This window comes from Microtus pennsylvanicus, chromosome 14, assembly GCF_037038515.1.
Source record: "Microtus pennsylvanicus isolate mMicPen1 chromosome 14, mMicPen1.hap1, whole genome shotgun sequence".
Lineage (NCBI taxonomy): Eukaryota > Metazoa > Chordata > Mammalia > Rodentia > Cricetidae > Microtus > Microtus pennsylvanicus.
In genome coordinates, this window is record NC_134592.1 from 13630381 (window position 1) to 13648803 (window position 18423).

General features: G+C 51.8%; 1 protein-coding gene across 4 annotated transcripts in view; it reads left to right on the forward strand.

Annotated features, from left to right (window-relative positions):
- Syne3 (spectrin repeat containing nuclear envelope family member 3) overlaps positions 1-18423 on the forward strand; it is an 88690-nt gene that overhangs the window by 30061 nt on the left and 40206 nt on the right. For all 4 annotated transcript variants that reach the window (XM_075947449.1, XM_075947450.1, XM_075947448.1 and 1 more), the window contains 4 exons: positions 5438-5595; positions 11583-11755; positions 12734-13043; positions 18189-18350. In XM_075947449.1, coding sequence (XP_075803564.1) covers positions 5452-5595; positions 11583-11755; positions 12734-13043; positions 18189-18350 — 789 coding nt within the window. In that variant the 5' untranslated portion in view covers positions 5438-5451. The remainder of the gene's footprint in view (positions 1-5437; positions 5596-11582; positions 11756-12733; positions 13044-18188; positions 18351-18423) is intronic.

Here is an 18423-nt window from a genome sequence, read left to right on the forward strand (position 1 = left end):
AGGTGTGCTGTGCCCAGTATCACTCTCCTGTGCCCAGTGTCCCTCTCCTGTGCCCAGTGTCCCTCTCCTGTGCCCAGTGTCCCTCTCCTGTGCCCAGCGTCCCTCTCCTGTGCCCATTGTCCCTCTTTTGTGCCCAGCGTCCCTCTCCTGTGCCCAGCGTCCTTCTCCTGTGCCCAGTATCACTCTCCTGTGCCCAGTGTCCCCCTCCTGTGCCCAGTGTCCCTCTCCTGTGCCCAGTATTACTCTCCTGTGCCCAGTGTCCCCCTCCTGTGCCCAGTGTCCCTCTCCTGTGCCCAGTATTACTCTCCTGTGCCCAGTGTCCCCCTCCTGTGCCCAGTGTCCCCCTCCTGTGCCCAGTGTCCCCCTCCTGTGCCCAGTGTCCCCCTCCTGTGCCCAGTGTCCCCCTCCTGTGCCCAGTGTCCCCCTCCTGTGCCCAGTGTCCCTCTCCTGTGCCCAGTATTACTCTCCTGTGCCCAGTGTCCCCCTCCTGTGCCCAGTGTCCCTCTCCTGTGCCCAGTATTACTCTCCTGTGCCCAGTGTCCCCCTCCTATGCCCAGTGTCCCCCTCCTGTGCCCAGTGTCCCTCTCCTGTGCCCAGCGTCCCTCTCCTGTGCCCAGCGTCCCTCTCCTGTGCCCAGCGTCCCTCTCCTGTGCCCAGCGTCCCTCTCCTGTGTCCAGCGTCCCTCTCCTGTGCCCAGCGTCCCTCTCCTGTGCCCAGCGTCCCTCTCCTGTGCCCAGCGTCCCTCTCCTGTGCCCAATGTCCCTCTCCTGTGCCCAATGTCCCCCTCCTGTGCCCAGTGTCCCTCTCCTGTGCCCAGTGTCCCTCTCCTGTGCCCAGTGTCCCTCTCCTGTGCCCAGCGTCCCTCTCCTGTGCCCAGCGTCCCTCTCCTGTGCCCAGCGTCCCTCTCCTGTGCCCAGCGTCCCTCTCCTGTGCCCAGTGTCCCTCTCCTGTGCCCAGTGTCCCCCTCCTGTGCCCAGTGTCCCTCTCCTGTGCCCAGTGTCCCTCTCCTGTGCCCAGAGTTCCTCTCTTGTGCCCATTATTTCTCTCCTGTGCCCAGAATCCTTCTTCTGTGCCCAGGGTCCCTCTCCTGTCCTAGCATCCCTCTCCTGTGCTCAGCATCATCTGTTGTGCTCAGTGCCCTTCCGCTTGCTGTATTCATGTTTGAGACCTTCAAGCTCCTTCTAGTTTTTCATAAAATGTCCAACAGGTTATAGTGAGCACAGTTTCTTTTAAAAATACTATTCCACTTGGGAGGTTAAGGCATATATATTAATATATGTTTAATATTTATATAATCCCATACATATATATTTACACACACACACACACGATTTATTAAGAGTGACTTACAGGCTGTGATCTGGCCAGTTCAACAACTGTTGGCTACCAACAGTAAGTACAAGAATCCAGTAGTTATTCAGCCCATGAGGCTGGACTCTCAGCTGATCTTCAGTGTGTACTGAAATCCCAAAGAAGGTAGGCCCTAATGCAGTGAAGGAATGGACTTGCCAGTGAGAGTGAGGGCAAGCAGGCAGAGAGAGCTTCCTTCTTCTGTGTCCTTTGTTTCAGCAGATGTGGCCCAGATTAAAGGTGGGTTTTCCCACCTCAAAAGATCTTGATTAAAAGTGGGTCTTTCCAACTTCAGAACACAGGTTTACCCTGTCTTGGTTAATTCTAGATGTTGTCAAGTTGACCGCCAGGAGAGTGTACAAGTGACTGCCTGTCCTGCACGTATGTGCATTTGTGTGTGCACTGTGTTTGTGTTTGGTGCCCATAGAGACCACACAAAGCATCGGATCCCCTGGAACTAGTTACAGATAGTTATGAACTGCTAAGTTCCTAGCTGCTCTGTTGGTGCTGGGAACCAAACCTGGGTTCTTTACTAGAGCAGTAAGTGCTCTTAACCCCTCAGCCATCTCTCCAGCCTTTGTTTGCTGTTTGCTTTTTCAGCTTTCTTCTTCTTTCTTTTTCTTCTTCCTTCTTCTTCTTCCTCCTCCTCTTTCTCCTCCTCCTCTTCCTCTTCTTTTCTCTTTTTTTTTGGGGGGGGGTTCAAGACAGGGTTTCTCTGTAGCATTGTAGCCTCTTCTGGAACTAGCTCTGTAGACCAGACTGGCCTTGAACTCACAGACATCCACCCATCTCTGCCTCCCTAGTGCTGGGATTAAAGGCGTGCACCACCACCACCTGGCTTAAGCTGCCAACTTCTTACACTTGCTTGCAGAGATAGTCTCCTCCCATTAGCTAAACTTCAGGCTGTCCCCTAAGGGTCTTTGTACTGATAAGGCCCCTGGGTAGAACTCAGAATCGTGTGATCTTAGACGGGACGCTGACTCCACCCTTACCTCAACTTGACCCTGAGCAGCTGGCTTTCCTCTGTGCACACAGGCAGCAGTGAAGACCCCTGCTATTCGCGGGGCCTGGCATTCTCTCACGTGTATTTTTAGTTAACAGTGCAGCTGTCACACATGTCTCCAAGTGTTGTTTATGTCCAATATTATTTCAGTTGCAGGAGGTATCAGATCCATGGTTAGGTCATGTAATATACTGTGTTAATGTAGTAGTAATAGGAGTAGTGTGTGTGTGTACAAGTGTGTGTGTGTGTGTGTGTGTCCGTCCCTCCCAAATATGATTTTCCATGTTTGGTAACTGAGTCGTACTGTGGTTGGTTTCCTTCAATTCTTTGCATGGGGAAGGAGCTTACCCTCCCGCAGGCACACATGCTCTGTGGGCAGCTGTGGGCAGCTGTCTCTCCTGATCTCTGCCTGGACTGTGTCTATTTCTTTACTGCTGGGGCTACCACCCAGGTGGGCTGGGTGCTGTGTTAATTAAATTCCTGGGTGGGGCAGCTTTGTCCAAGAGGTTCCGATCTCCCGAACTCCACCAGCATTCTCACCAGCCAATGTGAGTGCCCCCTGAGGCTGGGTTGAGCCCTGCCTGCTGAGAGGTACATTACCAGGTTGCCAGGCTGGCATGCTTTGCTTTGTCCGCACAGCCCTTGGAAGGGCTCCGCTAGACCCACCGCTCTGCTGGTCAAAGGACTCCTGTCCTCTGAGGAGCTGGGGATGATTTTCTGTCCCTGCATTCCTGGCTTCGTAAAAATAAAAGCAGAATTCTTGGAAGTTAGACAAGACCAGCTACTAGACAGCCGTTCAGAGCCGCAAAGAACCAATGTCTAGGCTAGCACATGTGAAGACGCCTTCAAAAGAAGCCCCGAGAGACAGGGAGTGGCTGCAGGTGTGTATTAAGTTTCTAGAAAAATGTCAAAACAGCGCTAAAAGAAAAGCAACACATTGGGGCTGAGCCCTGAATGGGCAGCAGCCACTCCTAGCATGCGGCCTGTTCTGCACCACCCACCCATGCCCATGTCCTTTGGCCCCGCACTGCTAGCCTGGCCTTTGTCTGTGTCTCTTTGTCTGCCACAAATTCCTCCACCCAGTGCCATGGGGATTGAGGCCAGCCAGATTTCCAGCCAAGGCTTTTTGAGTGATTCAGTCATGTTCGGAAAAGGTTTTGCTTATTTTTTTAATCATAAAATGATGGTTGCTCTTTCCTGAAAATGTTCACAAAATTTTGTGAGGTTGAAAATAAGGAAAGGATGGACTAGAGAGATGTGTCAGCAGTTAGAAGCACGGCTCTTCCAGAGGACCTGAGATCGATTCCCAGCACCCATGGGAATTCCCAACACCCATAATTCCAGCTCCAAAGGAGCTGACACCTTTGGCCTCTTCAGGCACCCATGTTCACACGCACACGCACAGACATGCATACATATGAATAACTTAAAAAGATAAATAAAAGGGTTGAGCGATGGTGGCGCACGCCTTTAATTCCATCACTCAAGAGGCAGAGGCAGGCTGATCTCTGTGAGTTCTAGGCCAGCCTGGTCTACAAGAGCTAGTTCCAGGACAGGCACCAATGCTATACAGAGAAACCCTGTCTTGAAAACAAACAAACAAACAAACAAACAAACAAATAAAAGAGAAGTGGGGAAATCTTTCAGTGGTGATCTTGGCATGAATAGTGCCCTTTGCCAAGTAATTTCTGAGGTCATGGTGGCTCTCTGCATGGGAGAAATGTCAGGACTTTGAGGGGCTGGGCCACTTCTACACACCCTCAACTCTAACTTAGTCACATGGGCTCAGTAATGGAGAGTCCCTAACCTTTTTATATGAGTGATGTTTATTTTTTTCTTTTTAGTGTTGATTTTTTTTTTAAAGATTTTTTTTCTGCCTATGTATGTATATGCATGTAGTACCTGTGTAGGCCAGAAGAGGGAACCAGACACCCCTGGAGCTGGCAGTTGTGAGCCACCATGTAGGTTCTGGGAACTGAACTCAGGTCCTTTTGCCAGAGCAGCCAATGCCTGCCTATGGGCACCTTATACTCTCATGCCACCTTAAATAGCAGCATGGCTGGGATACAGCTCCATGGGAGGGAGTTTCTTTAGCAGGTGCACAGTCCTGTGTTCCATCCCCAGCATTCGCAATAAAACAGAACAACGAGAAAATGGTGTGGGGAGGTGTTGCGTGTTATCGTGGGTGCCCATTCTGGGTGGCTTCTTCCAGGAACCTTGGGATTTCTGTGCAAGGCATCATGGGAGACTGGCAGATAAGTCAGAACCAATCCCTTGCCATGGAATGTGGAGGTAAATAACCTTCATCCAAAGCAAGGCATAGTCGCTGTCGGCTGACACCTAGATCCGGAATGCAAAAAAGCGTTTTTGTCCCCGCTTAATGGGATTTTACAAACACTGGATGAGAAATTCTGAGGCTTTGTGTTCACGGTGCAGGAGGAGGTTAGGAGCCACCTAGCCGAGGGGATTGGTGTGGGTGGGCGGTTTGCCCCAGCTGGCAGGTGTCGCTAAGGAACAGGTGGGCTTTATCAGACGGGCTGGGTCAGCTGCTTGTCTGTGTCTGTGAGGACCCCCCACCACCATCACCACAGAGGGACACAAACAAGAATTGCTGGAGTCCCAAGCTGGTGTGAAGTAGGGACAATCTAAGCCCACACAGTCATCTCCTTGCCATTTGGATTTCAGGAGTGTTCTGGGTTTCTGTGCGTTCTGCTGATGCCAGAGGCAATGTTCTTTCAGTTGAAGCTTTGGATTCATTCAAATCAGTCTCGTTTCGGGTTTCACCTTCTCTGCCTGTGAGCTTTGAGAGTCTTTTGTGGAGGGCCTGAGAATGTAGGTAGGAGCCACCTTGCTCCCAAGCTAAAGAATGGGACAGGAAACTTTGTGACAAGGGAATGTCTCTACCAGCCGACTGCTCACCCAGCAGAGGCTATACCTGCTTTCTCCCTGCCCATTTCAAGCTCTGGGCGCTTTAAGATTGACAGCTGTGTCAAATGGGGGGGAATAATGGGGGGGGGTTACTGATATGCTGTGTCTGCTGCCTGGGGTCTCTCCATAGCTCTGACCTCGTGTGGGCTTTCCCAGTGTTCTCAGGTGCCATGACGCAGCGGCCCCAGGAGGACTTTGACAGAAGTGTGGAGGATGCCCAGGCCTGGATGAAGGTGGTGCAGGAACAGCTCCAGCTCAATGACAACACACAGGGGCCCCGAGCCGCCCTGGAAGCACGATTGCGTGAGACGGAGGTAGGCAGTGATCCGGCTTCGCTGGCGCTGTGGGATTGGCTGCCTCCCTTCTGCTCTAGCTGAGGGACTATCGAGTTGTTCACACCCTGACCTGGGTTTAGATGTCCTGATCATTTTGCTTAAATATACATTCTGAGTAGTTTGGGACTGAGACCGAAGTTCTGATCTTCCAGAAAGTTCTACAAGATGACCCGGTTGCTTGTCCATACGACTGTCATAAGACACTCCTCTTTCCAGACCAGGGTGGGCATCCTCACATCCAGGAGGGTCACCTACCCCTGTTGGCTCAGACTTGCCGCTGCCCATTACCCACCCCTCAAATCCAAGGCTTCTGTTGGGCATGCATTGGCTCACTTCTGCCCTAGGTAGCGAGCAATTACAAACCGCTGGTTGGAGGCTGGAGAGATGCCTGAGCTCTAAGTACGTCATCCCACTCTTGCAGAGGTTTAGAGTTCAGTTCCCAGCATTCCTGTCGGGTAGCCCACAGCCACCTGTACGCTAGCTGTAGGGGATCTGTTGTCTTCTGGTCTCTGTAGGCACCTGCGCTCACACGGACCCTCACACAGACACATGTACACATAACTAAAGACAAAAGAAATTATTTAAAAAGTGAGAGGAGTCTGGAGAGATGGCTCAGCAGTTAAGGGTACTTGCCATTCTTTCCGAGGACCTGAGTTCAATTCCCAGCACCCATGTTGGCAGCTTATAACAGCCTGTAACCCCAGCTCCAGGGGATCAGAAACTCTTTCGGCCCCTGTGGATACACATGTAGCATCCATACACAGGCACACATGTGTTGATTTGGCCAGAGCCCTCACAGACACCCTCAGAGGTGTGCTTTGCTAGTCTCCCAGGTGGCTCTCAAAGCAGCCACGATGACAGTTGAGGCTGACCTTCAAGAGCCTTTTGTTGGTTTCCTCTTAAACTCTCTGTGGCTCCCATTGTCTACCAAAGGAAAACTAAGCCTCCCCCAGTGTTAGAAATCCTCCCTGTCTAAGACCCCCCCCGTGTTGTTACCCCAGCAATCCTCCCTGTCTAAGACCCCCTTGTTGTTACCCCAGAAATCCTCCCTGTCTAAGATCCTCCCTTCTTACCCCAGCAATCCTCCCTATCTAAGACCCCCCCGTGTTGTTACCCCAGAAATCTTCCCTGTCTAAGACCCCCCGTGTTGTTACCCCAGAAATCCTCCATCTAAGACCCCCCTTGTTACCCCAGAAATCCTCCCTAAGACCCCCATTGTTGTTACCCCTCCCAAACCAATGCCCTCCTCTACTTCCTGTCACTGAGCCTTTGCCCACGAACTGCGTCTCCTCAGAAAACCCATCAGTTGGCATGAGTGAGCATATGAAATGAATACTGGCTTCCTGGTGCCCTCCTGCCCATCGCTGTCCATCAGCACCGCTGTCCTCCCCTGCCCTTCCTCAGCTGCCTGTCACGTGAAACCCTGCACCTGCTGGCAGGCTGGCAGGTTGCGATTAAGGGCCAAAAGGGACATAGGAAGAACTGTTTTCTAGACTGGTGTGTGTGTGTGTGTGCGCGTCTGTGTTCATATGCTTGTGTGTTCAGGTCGTGTGTGTGTGTGTGTGTGTGTGTGTGTGTGTGTGTGTGTGTGTGTGTGTGTGTGTGTGTGAAAGGGCCCAGCCATGGTAGTGGGAGAACCATCTGCTTCCTATGGGTTAGGACACTGGGACACAGGCCATACTTGTGGTCACAGGGCTCCCAATTTTCTCCCAAATGTCTGTGTCTCGTTCTCCTCACTCTCTGGTTTCCAGCCTTCTGGGGTCTGTCCTTGAGTCCCATCCTCAGATCTCTCAGCGGCTTCTAGGCCTCTTCCCTATCAGGAGCGCCTCAGCCTTCGTTGCGGTCTGACCTCCAGAAGCTGGGTGTGTGCACCCCGAGTTCTATCTTGCTTCTCCACTTTCACCTCTCCGCCTTTCCAATTGTGGGCACCATTTCTACGTGTGGCATCAACGCTGCCTCCTCCAAGAAGCCCTTTTGGATTTTTCCCAGTTCTTCTTTGAGCTCCCAGGTGGTTCTTTTTGCACCAGTGTCTGGATTCTCGGCAGCCTTCCCTCTGTCCTGCCCGGAAATCCCAGAATGGGCCACACTGCCCAGCGCCATGCCTAGCCCATGGTCAGCTGGCGTTGGCTGGGTTGAGGGAAGCCTTTGACTAGGATTGTCCTCGCTTTTGCTGCCTCCTTCTCTCCATCTAATTGGCTCCCATCCTTGTCACCAACTGCCCCAACCCAGCAAAGTGACATTGATGCTTCTGTTTTGCTAAACTTCCCTGAGATCCCCGCTTGCTGGTGAGGGTCCTTAGGCTGAGCAAAAGCTACAGAAGGGAGCCCCCATGCCATGGCAGGGTGGGTATGGCAGGAGGGACCAATTCTTCATCTCTGTTCTTCCCTCTCCCTTCTCTGCTGTGGCTCTCAGCCTCTCCTGGCCTCGGGCACAGCAAATATCTCTTCTGGTTTGATGACAGGTAGGGACAAGCCTGTAGGTCTGGGGAAGGGAGGTGGCTTAGGGTTCTGTCTCCTCTGGGACCTGTCAGCTCTTTTGCCCTTTCAAGGACACATCAAGATTCCATGCTTGGGAGGAGTGGAGGGTCTCGGTGTTTTCATCTCTCTCCAAGTCCAGCCTGTACCCCTCCCATGGGAGATCAGGTGGACAAAGGCAAGCTCACCCAGTAGGGTGCTTAGCTTTGGGGGAAGGAGAGCTTTGTGCTGGCCACCTCACAGGCATAGGCACACCCCTTAGGGAGTGTGCCCTGCAACGCTGAATTTTACTTCTTCCCCCAAGTTAAGGGGTCTCTTGGTTTGCAGAGGCCAGCAGAGCCCAGTGAGACTCAGGGACCTAGAAGCCTCCCTGGCTGCTGTAGTCTCTACCCAAAGCCCCCGGCGTCTGTGGACCCTCAACATTCTTAGCTGTAAAACTGGAGAGAGAAACACATCCATTTTGCAGGTGTGAGGACTGTGGCGTCTCCTTCATACATCTGGGTATGAGAGACAGCGTCTACTAGTTATTCTTAGTCAGATCAGATCTCCGGCCAGCAAAAGATTCATCCCCAGCCATACCGCAGGACCCCGTTCCTGGTGGTGGGCGGCATCCCGCATGCTGAATGCTCAGTCTAGAACACTCTGCAAGTGGCTCTTGCGTCTTCAGTCTACCGTGGTCACGGAGGTATTGCTGCCTTCCTCACCGCTGGTTGTTACTGAGTGGGACACAGGTCCTTGTGTGGAGGACCAGAGAGGGTGGCTCACCACATCTTACCACCCCATAGAACAAAGGAAACTTCTTCTCTCTTGTAAGGATGCTCCCAGTGCTTCTCCTGACCTGGTCCCTCAAAGAGACAGGGGAAACAGGAGGGAACTCTGATAGCGTGTGGGAGTGGGAAGTCTCCGCATTACACACCGCTGACATCCTGGCTAACGTTTATCATATGACGCAGAAAAGAGGGGTGGGAACTGTCCACATGTGTTGGAGGAGGGTCTGTCTAATTATGTAGCAGTTTTGTCAATATGCTTAGCAACAGTGTGTAAGTTGGATGTAACTGGAGGTTCCTCTCCTGCCTGCCAGTTCCCGAATAACCACTCTGAGGCTCAATATTAATTACAAACGGTTTGGCTGATGGCTCAGTCCTCTTACTGGCTAGCTCTACATAGAAATTACCACCCTGTGCCCTGTGGCTTACTGGTAATGTTCTGGCATCTTACTCTTTCAGCAGCTGCTGGCATCTCCCCAACTCCGCCTTCTTTCTCCCTGTATCTCTGTTTGAATTTCCCGCCTCGCTATATTCTGCCCTGCTTTAGGTCAAAGCAGCTTCTTTATTAAGCAATGGTAATAACACATGTTCACAGCATACAGAGGGGAATCCCACATCAGTTGGACATAGCAGGGGTTTCTGTATTGAAGTGGAAGGGATGCATAGGATAGTCATGTGATCTGCCTGACTGTCATATACTGTCAGAGAAGCTGCATTTGAGTGTCGGGAGCCCTTCCTTCTCCATCCACTTAGAAGGGGCGGAGACAACCAGGCAGCCCAGGACCTAAATCAAAGAAAGACTTGAGGTTAGGCCAAGTAGGTAGGTGGCAATCAAAGAGAAAAAAAAGGAAGAGATTCTATTATCTGCAAAAAATGTAATAATAGGGCTGGAGAGATGGCTCAGAGGTTAAGAGAACTGACTGCTGTTCCGGAGGTCCTGAGTTCAATTCCCAGCAACCACATGGTGGCTCACACCCATCTATAATGAGATCTGGTGCCCAAAACACTAATACATAATAAATACTTTAAAATGTAATAATAGCGGATAGTTATTGACGGCCAGCACCGTGAAGGCCAGGCAGCACGCTAGCGTGTGACTTACTGCAGCCCTGGTGTTGACATTGCTACCTTCTTGCCTGTCATAGGTCTGATGTGCAAAAGCCACATGGCAAAGGTCACTCTAGAGTGACCCTTGAGTCCATCAATGGCCCTGGAATTGGTCCTGCCACCTGATCAGGAGGTCAGACTTATGTCTGTGAGACGGAATAATAACAATAGCGACAGTAGCTGAGGTTCCCTGCCTGCTGTGCCTCATGCGCACCCTCAGACAGCTGAAGGCAGGATGAGATTCAAGATGTGGGGGCATCACCAGGCAGCGGTGGCGCACTCCCTTAATCCCAGCACTCAGGAGGCAGAGGCAGGTGGATCTCTGTGGGTTGGAGGTCAGCCTGGTCTACACATGAGTTCCAGGAGGATAGCCAGGGCTACACAGAGAAACCCTGTCTCAGGGGATAAAAGGAATGCAGGACATCTATGAGGAGGTGTACCCCTGAAAGATGATGATGGGGTACAGGACTGGCAAGGTTTATCAAAAGGGTCGAGGGGCTTACTGTGTGTTCGAGGTTTGTTCCGTGGCTGTGATAAACATGGTAACCAAAAGTGGAGCAGAAAGGGATTATTTGACTTACTTCCGGGTCATAATCCATCACTGAAGGAAATTGAGTCTGGGCATCAAGCTTGAAGGAAAAAACACGGAGGAACAATTTGCTCTCAGTCTCTCTCTTTTGCCTCTCTCTCTCTTATAGCCGAGGCCCACCTGCTTAGGGATGGTGCCGCCCACAATGGGTAATCAACAATCAGGACAATGCCTTCACAGGCATCGCTGCAGGCCAGTCTGATCCAGAAGACGTCTTAATTGAGACCTCCTCAGATGAGTCTAGGTTTCGCTAAGTTGGCATACATCTGGCTACATGAATCTGACTGAGTCCCAGGGCCCAAAATAGGAGAGAACAGAGCCTCCCATGGTACATATGTACCATGACATATATGTACCCGCACTCATACACACACACAGACACACACAGAAACACACAGAAACACACACACACACACACACACACACACACACTAAATAAAGTTAAAGAGACAGAGATGAGGGCACAGACTGAGAGAGACAGACCAGATTGGCCGGACATGGGCAAGGCTCTGTGGTGTTGAGTGAGTCACCCATCAGGAATGGACTGTAGAATTCCTGCCACCCGTGGGAGCAGGACCTTGTAGTAAAGAGCAAAACAGTATGACTGACTCCTCTTGAGCTTGGCTGGGTGGGGACCACAACAGAGTCTCACAGCAGACTTGAGGGTGTCACCTCACGGCCACGCACATGGTGATGCACGCGCCTAGCCTTGTTTTCTTCTGAGTTAAAGTCCGAGAGGTTGATCTACTCATACTATGGTCCAGGATGTGGAAAGTATCCCAGGAGAGAGTGAACTTTCTCTGAGTTGGAAGCTGGATGCAGGCAGTGGGAAAGGGCAGGGCTAACCTCCAGAGCTCCCTCTCCCTTCCCCAAGCCCTTAGCAGTTTGCTCAGGGACACACAGAGGAGCGTATGGCCTTTAGCCGAGCTGCAGCGACTCTAGCCTCAAAATCCCAGCTCTTGGTGCAGGGCCAGTGCCTGTGCCCGTGATGTTGGGTCTAACCCTGGGAAACTGCTGTCATACCTACAGAAAATCTGCCAGCTGGAACCCGAGGGATGCATGAAGGTGGAACTGGTCCTGCGGGCAGCTGAGGCCCTCCTGGCTACCTGCCAGGAGGGCCAGAAGCCCGAGATCCTGGCCCAGCTGAAGGATATCAAGTCCCAGTGGGAGGAGACGGTCACCTACATGACTCACTGCCACAGGTAGGGATGGTCAGGGGACCTCACCGCTACATGCTCAGGTGCTGGTGACCCTCCTTGTCCAGTACCGTATTGTCGTGGGACCCCTGTTAGAGAGACACCTCTTCAGGCTTAGGGTCCTGGGAACAGCATGTGCTCTTCAGATTCAGGCCAGGGCCTCTTTCTAATCCCACGCAAGCATAATGGTGATGATGGGCAGACATGAGAAACTTGAATATTTGTGCCAGCAGACCTAATGGGTTTGTGTATGTGTCCTCTGCATCATGACAAACATATGAAGGCCTGTCCCTGCCTAGGGAGATGGCTCAGTGGCTAAAGTGCTTGCTTTGCCAGTAAGAGGACCTGAGTTCAGATCCCCAGAGCTCTGATCCAACAGCTGTCTGCCTTCCAAGCCTTCCTCTCTGACATCACAAACAAATGTCTTGATGTTGACTGTAGAGCTAGGGCCATCTCCACATTAGAGAGGCAGGCAGTGGGGCAGATGAAGGGGCGGGGCTGCCCTGAGAATTCACATAGACCTTCAGTCCTCTATCCCTACTTGGTGGCCACTGACTGGCTTGCAGATAGTTGTATTCTGCCTAAGGTCAGGCACAGTCCTGGGGCAATCTTCTAATTGCTTCCAGGTAGCATATGCTAAGGGCCTGGGACCACTGTGGGCAGAGCGAAGGATTTGTGTACTGCCAGTAGGAGTTCAGAGACAGAATTTGGGGTACTGGTGGCTCAGGGCCACCTGAACTTCATCTCCCCAGTGGGTGGCTGAGGGTACGTATAGAATCTGGGCTTGGCCTCGTGTGAGAGATTACTTACAGACTGCAAGGTCTCATGGGAAAGGAGAGTCTAGAATCTGGAGTGTGACTCAGTGCAGAGAAGGCACCTTCATGTCCCTCTAACACAGGCCCTAGTATCTGGGAGGGGGCCGTGGCGGGGTCTCTCACCCAGGGGCCAGGGGCAGGCCTCTCAGCCTGGCCTTCTCTTCCACAGTCGCATCGAGTGGGTGTGGCTGCACTGGAGTGAGTATCTGCTGGCCCAGGATGAGTTCTACCGCTGGTTCCAGAAGATGGTGGTCGCTCTGGAGCCCCCTGTGGAGCTGCAGCTGGGCCTGAAGGAGAAGCAGTGGCAGCTGAGCCACGCCCAGGTATTGCTGCACAATGTGGACAATCAGGCCATGCTGCTGGACAGGCTGCTGGAGGAGGCGGGCTCCTTGTTCAACAGGATTGGGGACCCCAGCGTGGATGAAGATGCCCAGAAGAAGATGAAGGCTGAGTACGACGCTGTGAAGGCCAGAGCCCAGGTAAGTCGTGGATGGCTCCATCTCCCACCAATCGCTCTTCTGCATGCTCACAGCCGTTCTTTCATTAGCCACCTTCCATCAGTCTATCTCCCCACCCACTCCCCACTCAGCCTCCTGGCCTGTCTGCTCCCTTCCTCAGTGTGTCTGCAAGCCTCCCTTTCACTCCCTACTACCCACCCCGTCCGTCAGTCTCCACTCTCCTATCTCTCCTACCCATCTGGTCCCTCACTCACCAGTCTAGCGCTCCCTAACTAACTCGTCTGTTTGTCTCTTCAACCACTTAGCCATCCACCCCACCCATCTGTCCCCCATCAAGACATCCTCTCATGTAGTAATCGTGTCCATCTATTTTCCTGCCCACCACCTACTCACTGTCTGTATCCGTCCACTTGCTCACCCATCCAGCACCTGGTTACCCATCGACCAATCTTGCACCTACCCATCCACCTATCCTTCCTCCCATTGTCCCCATGCCCAGACTTGCTTAGGGCTTCATACTCGTGTAGATGCTTAGTAAATATGCTACAAAGTGGAGGATTGTGCTTCCCTTCATTGTAGAAGGAGCTGTGGGCTGCGTTCCGCCACCCGGCTCCCAGCCGCCTGGCTAGCTTATGCCTCTAAATAACACAAATTGTATTTATTTAAATACTGCTTGGCCTGTTAGCTCTAGCCTCTTACTGGCTAACTCTCACATCTTGACTAACCCATTTCTAATAATGTGTGTAGCACTACGAGGTGGTGTCTTACCAGGAAGATTCTAGCGTATGTCCATCTTGGGCTAGAGCTTCATCATGTCTGACTAGAGAGGAGAGGCATAGCGTCTGGCTAACTTCCCTTCTTCCCAGCATTCTGTTCTGTCTACTCCACCTACCTAATTTTCTGACTATCAGACCAAGCAGTTTTCTTTATTGATTAACCAATGAAAAACAGATTGACAAATGACCTTCCCACATCACTTCATCCTCCGTCCTTCCTACCCTCCCTACTTTCCCCCTACTTCCCTTCCTCCCCTTCATCCTTTAAGCCTATCTACTAGTATTCTTGCTCTTATCCCAATCCTGCCCATCCTCTTGCCTTATCCTGGCCACGTTTTGGCAATGGTTCACTGAATTACTACGTTAAATGATTACCTTTTAGAAATTCTGTTTTTCTTAATTGGTTGTTAGTATGTCTACCTACTTCTTTCCTTTATAAAAATGTCCTTTTCCTGCAGTGGGGTTATGTTCTCGCTGTTATTAAGCATAAATGTCTAACAGTGGAAGCTGCAGGGGTGGGCACTCGGTGTCACTGTGTCTCCTATGGGCGGATGGGCTTCCTTGTGCCTCTGTAATTTCCTACTGAGCCTCTTCCATCAGGGCATGGCACCCATCCCCATGGCTGAACCTACCCTAGCAGATCTCTGTGTTTGCTCCAGCCAGGCACCCTGGGAATTGACCTTCATGGTCCCTGTTTCTCTGTCACCATGCTTGCTTGGTGGTTCCTGAAGTGAGTGTGCTTATTTATTTGTTTTGGAGACAGGGTATCACTGTGTAGCTCTGGCTGGCCTGGGACTCACTCTGTAGACCAGGTTGGCCTCCAACCCTACTGCCTTCTAAGCACTGGGATGAAGGGTGTGCACTATCATGCCCGGCTGTGAGTGTTTTTAAAAACTGAATGCTGAGCCCAATTGATGCCTTAGGCTCTTTGTTCCATGTTCTGCAAGATGGCTGGCTTTGCGTGTTGCCTATTTATTTACTTATTTTAGGCAACTGCTTCCTTCTTGCTTTGCATTTGTAGAAGTGTGTGCGTGGTCCCACCGTGGCAGGTGAGGGCAGCTCTCTAGGGCTTTGTCTCTCTGCTCTTTTGGGCTTGAAAGTCATTATTCCTCTTACAGCCTGAGGGAAGAGCCCCAGACCCAGCAACCAAGACTTGGGTGCACTATGTGCTTCAGGCTGGTGGTCACGGTGTCCTACTTCTGCAGCAAAGTGTCCCTTTCTGTGTCTGCAGTTCCAAAGGATGCGTCTCTCTTTCCCACATTCCTGCTGGTGCTGTGGGAGGGTATACACTTGTCCTCAGTGCTGGGGTCTCTTGGGGTTCTCATGCCCACAATTTATGGGGAAGAGTTTCTATAATAATGTTGGTTTCCATGTCCAAAGGCCAGGTACCACTGACCCAATAGAAAGAGCCAGAAGTTCTTGATTCCCAACGTAGACATACATCCCGGCAGTCGCCACACCTGAGTCCATCAGTAGGGTTGAGGGGGTAGGTTGCGGTGTGGTTGCTTCAGAGCATTAGCACAGAAAGGATTTGATATTCTCGGAGGAGCTGGGCATAGGGGCATGAGACCTCCGTGATGGGACCAGCAAGGTTGGTGGGAAGCAGGGAGCCTTTCTGGTACAGCTGTAGGTTGACCCCAACATAGAAATGAGGTGTTAGGGTGGGAGGGGAGTGGATTCTGCAGAAGCAAGTTATTTCACCTTTTGACTGCTGGATGAAGCCCGTGAACCCTTGATTCTCTCTTCTTGAACCCCAGAGGAGTTAGAGGGACTGTTTAAGTAACCAGCTGGCTTGGGAAAACACAGAGGCCCACGTGACATCACACTCAGATGTGTGTATGTGTTCTTGTAAGGAGGAAAAGGGTATTGGATCTTATGAAGCTGAAATTACAGGCACTCGTGAGCTGCCTAACTTGGGTGGTGGGAAGCAAACTTGGATCCTGTGTAAGAGCAGCAGGCGCACTGAACTACTGAGCTGCCTCTCTAGCTTTCTCTCTTTCTACCCTGTGCATCCTGGCTGTGCATCTTGCTGACCCGCCTTGACAGCCCCAGTCTGTTTTTATAGATGTCCCACATGTGAGGTGGTGAGCCTCTGATATGGGTGAGGATAGGACCACCCCCTTTGGCTTCAGGGACCACCCCTGCAAAGCTTCTAGGCCCAGTCCAGAGGTGAGCAACAGCTTCTGTCTTCCCCAGGCATCAAAAGGGAAGTGCAGGCAGGCCAGCTGGTGCCAGGAGTGTCTTCCTTGTTTGATTTGAAACATTGCTTCCGAGTGGCAAACAGCAACATCCTCCCTCTTCCGCCTCTGAGAAGGGTTGCCTGGCATCAGGCCATGGGTCCTAGACTTTCTGCAGCCCTTTGTTGGGGACATAAATCCAAGCCACCCTGTTAATTGCTCGGGTTTTGACATGGCTGATAACTCTGCTTGCTGCAGATGGTTTAATTGTTTGGTTTAATGAGAAGGCGGAGCCCTCAGCCACTCCTTGCCCTGACACCCTCCCCCTGGCTGAGCTGGCTTTGAAATGGCTGTGCCTGGCACTCAGCTAGTCTGGATTCCTGCCTGCTGCCACTCCTTGCCAGCGCCTGCTCCTCATCACACCGACTTTTATTTACTCTGGACTTTTCTGGGTGCCAGCACCTCATTATTCACACAGGCAGTGCTATACACAGTTCATTTAATGGGGGGGTCCTTTCCAACCCTCATCTGTCACCTTCAGCATTAGCCTCTGAGGTCCCTGGTAACCCGCTGTGACTTATTGGGACTTTCCTGGGATTGGAGGAGCCAAGTGTGCAAACCACAGGAATTGGGGACCATTGATGGAACTGAAGAGGCTCCAGCCACTTTTTGAAGGTTGAAGACCAATCTGTGAAGGCAGTGGTCCCTACCAAGGCTCTACTTTGGGATGCAGGTGGCCCTCATCTTGAGATTCTCAGCCTTTCCTTCTAAGTAACCTGATCTCAAGCCTTGGCTACCGCATCTCTAAAATGGGGAGATTTTCTTCTGCTTGCTGTAGTTACTGCTGAGGTTTAATGAGTTATTAAGTAGTGTTGGTGAACAGTGTCTCAAAGGAGGGGAACCGTGCACAGACTGCTGGGGAAGGTTTTCAAACCCACCTGCTTGCCCTCCGTAGTGGAGGACTTGAGACTCAGCTTCCCATGGGCTCTGGGCCTTCCTTAGATATGGCCTTTTCTACAGCGAGGAGCTGAGATCACCAACCTTCGGCTGCTGCCCTGTCTGGTTTCTCGTAGGGCTGCTTGGCACTGGGCTAAGAGCAGCTCTTAGGTATTTAAATGGACAGGGAAAATTTCAAAGCCATTTCATGACATACAGAAATGACACGAAGTTCAAGTTCTAGGCTTCATAACAGAAGGTTTCATAAGAACAGGGCTTATTTTCCCCACTGTCTGGCTGCTTATGTGCAAGTAGCTCCCGAGTGAGTAATGGCAGTCGAAGTCACATGACAGGCAAAGCCACAAGCCTTTGGCTTGATAGAAACAGCCTGGGGTCCCCCCAGGTTGAGGGTCCCCCCCATCCCTATGTGGGGATGGAGAGTGTAGTTACTGCCATGGTTGCTGTCTGGATCTCAGCTTGGGCCCTGTGAGAGTCCTAGGCCCTCCTGACTCCAGGGTGCACCTTTTCAGGAGGGTGACCCATTTAATACCCATAGTTCTGTGGCCAATGGGGGTTAAGTAGGTTATGGTTTATGGGTGCCCAGCCACACAGGTGGCGTGGTGAATAGTCCCCCAATCCTTTCCTCGACTTTCTCTGCAAGCCCCTTCTGTCGTCCTTTGCTCCTCTATTGCTGTGACATAAACTCTGATCAAAAGCTTCCTAATGAAGGAGAACGTCCATTTGGCTTACTCTTCCAGGTCAGTGTCCCTCATCCAGGGAAGTCAGGGCAGGAGCTGAAGTGGAAACCATGGAAGGATGCTGCCTTCTACTGGTGTTCTTTATGGCTTCCTCTCTAGGTTTTACACCTTCCTTGCACAGCCTGGACCCTCCACATCTCTGACTGTCCTAGCTGGGTGGCCTTGGGCATATCACTCTCTGGTCCTCAATGTCTTTGTCTGTCAACTGGGATACAATTGAGAGCCCCTTACGAATGGGCAGGGGAGTTTCCAGAGTTGGCATGGGACTTTCTTAGCAATGCCCACAACAAGCAAGGGTGAAGGCAAAGGTGAGAACAAGGGCTCAGAAGGGCAGCGTTCTGTGGTCATTACTGTTGTCGATGTTACACCCATGCCCTAGTCAAGTGGCATTCCCTGGACATGGCAGGATGGAATGCCAGCTGTAGGGTTGCTAGGCCAGGTGCTGGCATGTATGGGACTCCAGAGCAATGGGCTCCTAGCCAGGCTGGGGACCCTCATGGCAGGCAATTCTTCCTGCAGCACAGGGTGGACCTCCTGACCCAGGTGGCCCAGGAGCATGAGCAGTACCGGGAGGATGTGAACGAGTTCCAGCTCTGGTTGAAGGCGGTGGTGGAGAAAGTGCACAGCTGCCTGGGGCGAAACTGCCAGCTGACTACGGAGCTTCGTCTCTCTGTGCTGCAGGTACGCTACTATGACCCAACCAGGACAATGTCCCCACTAGGGCGTCTCGAACCCTGGCTGAGGGAGACCCTAC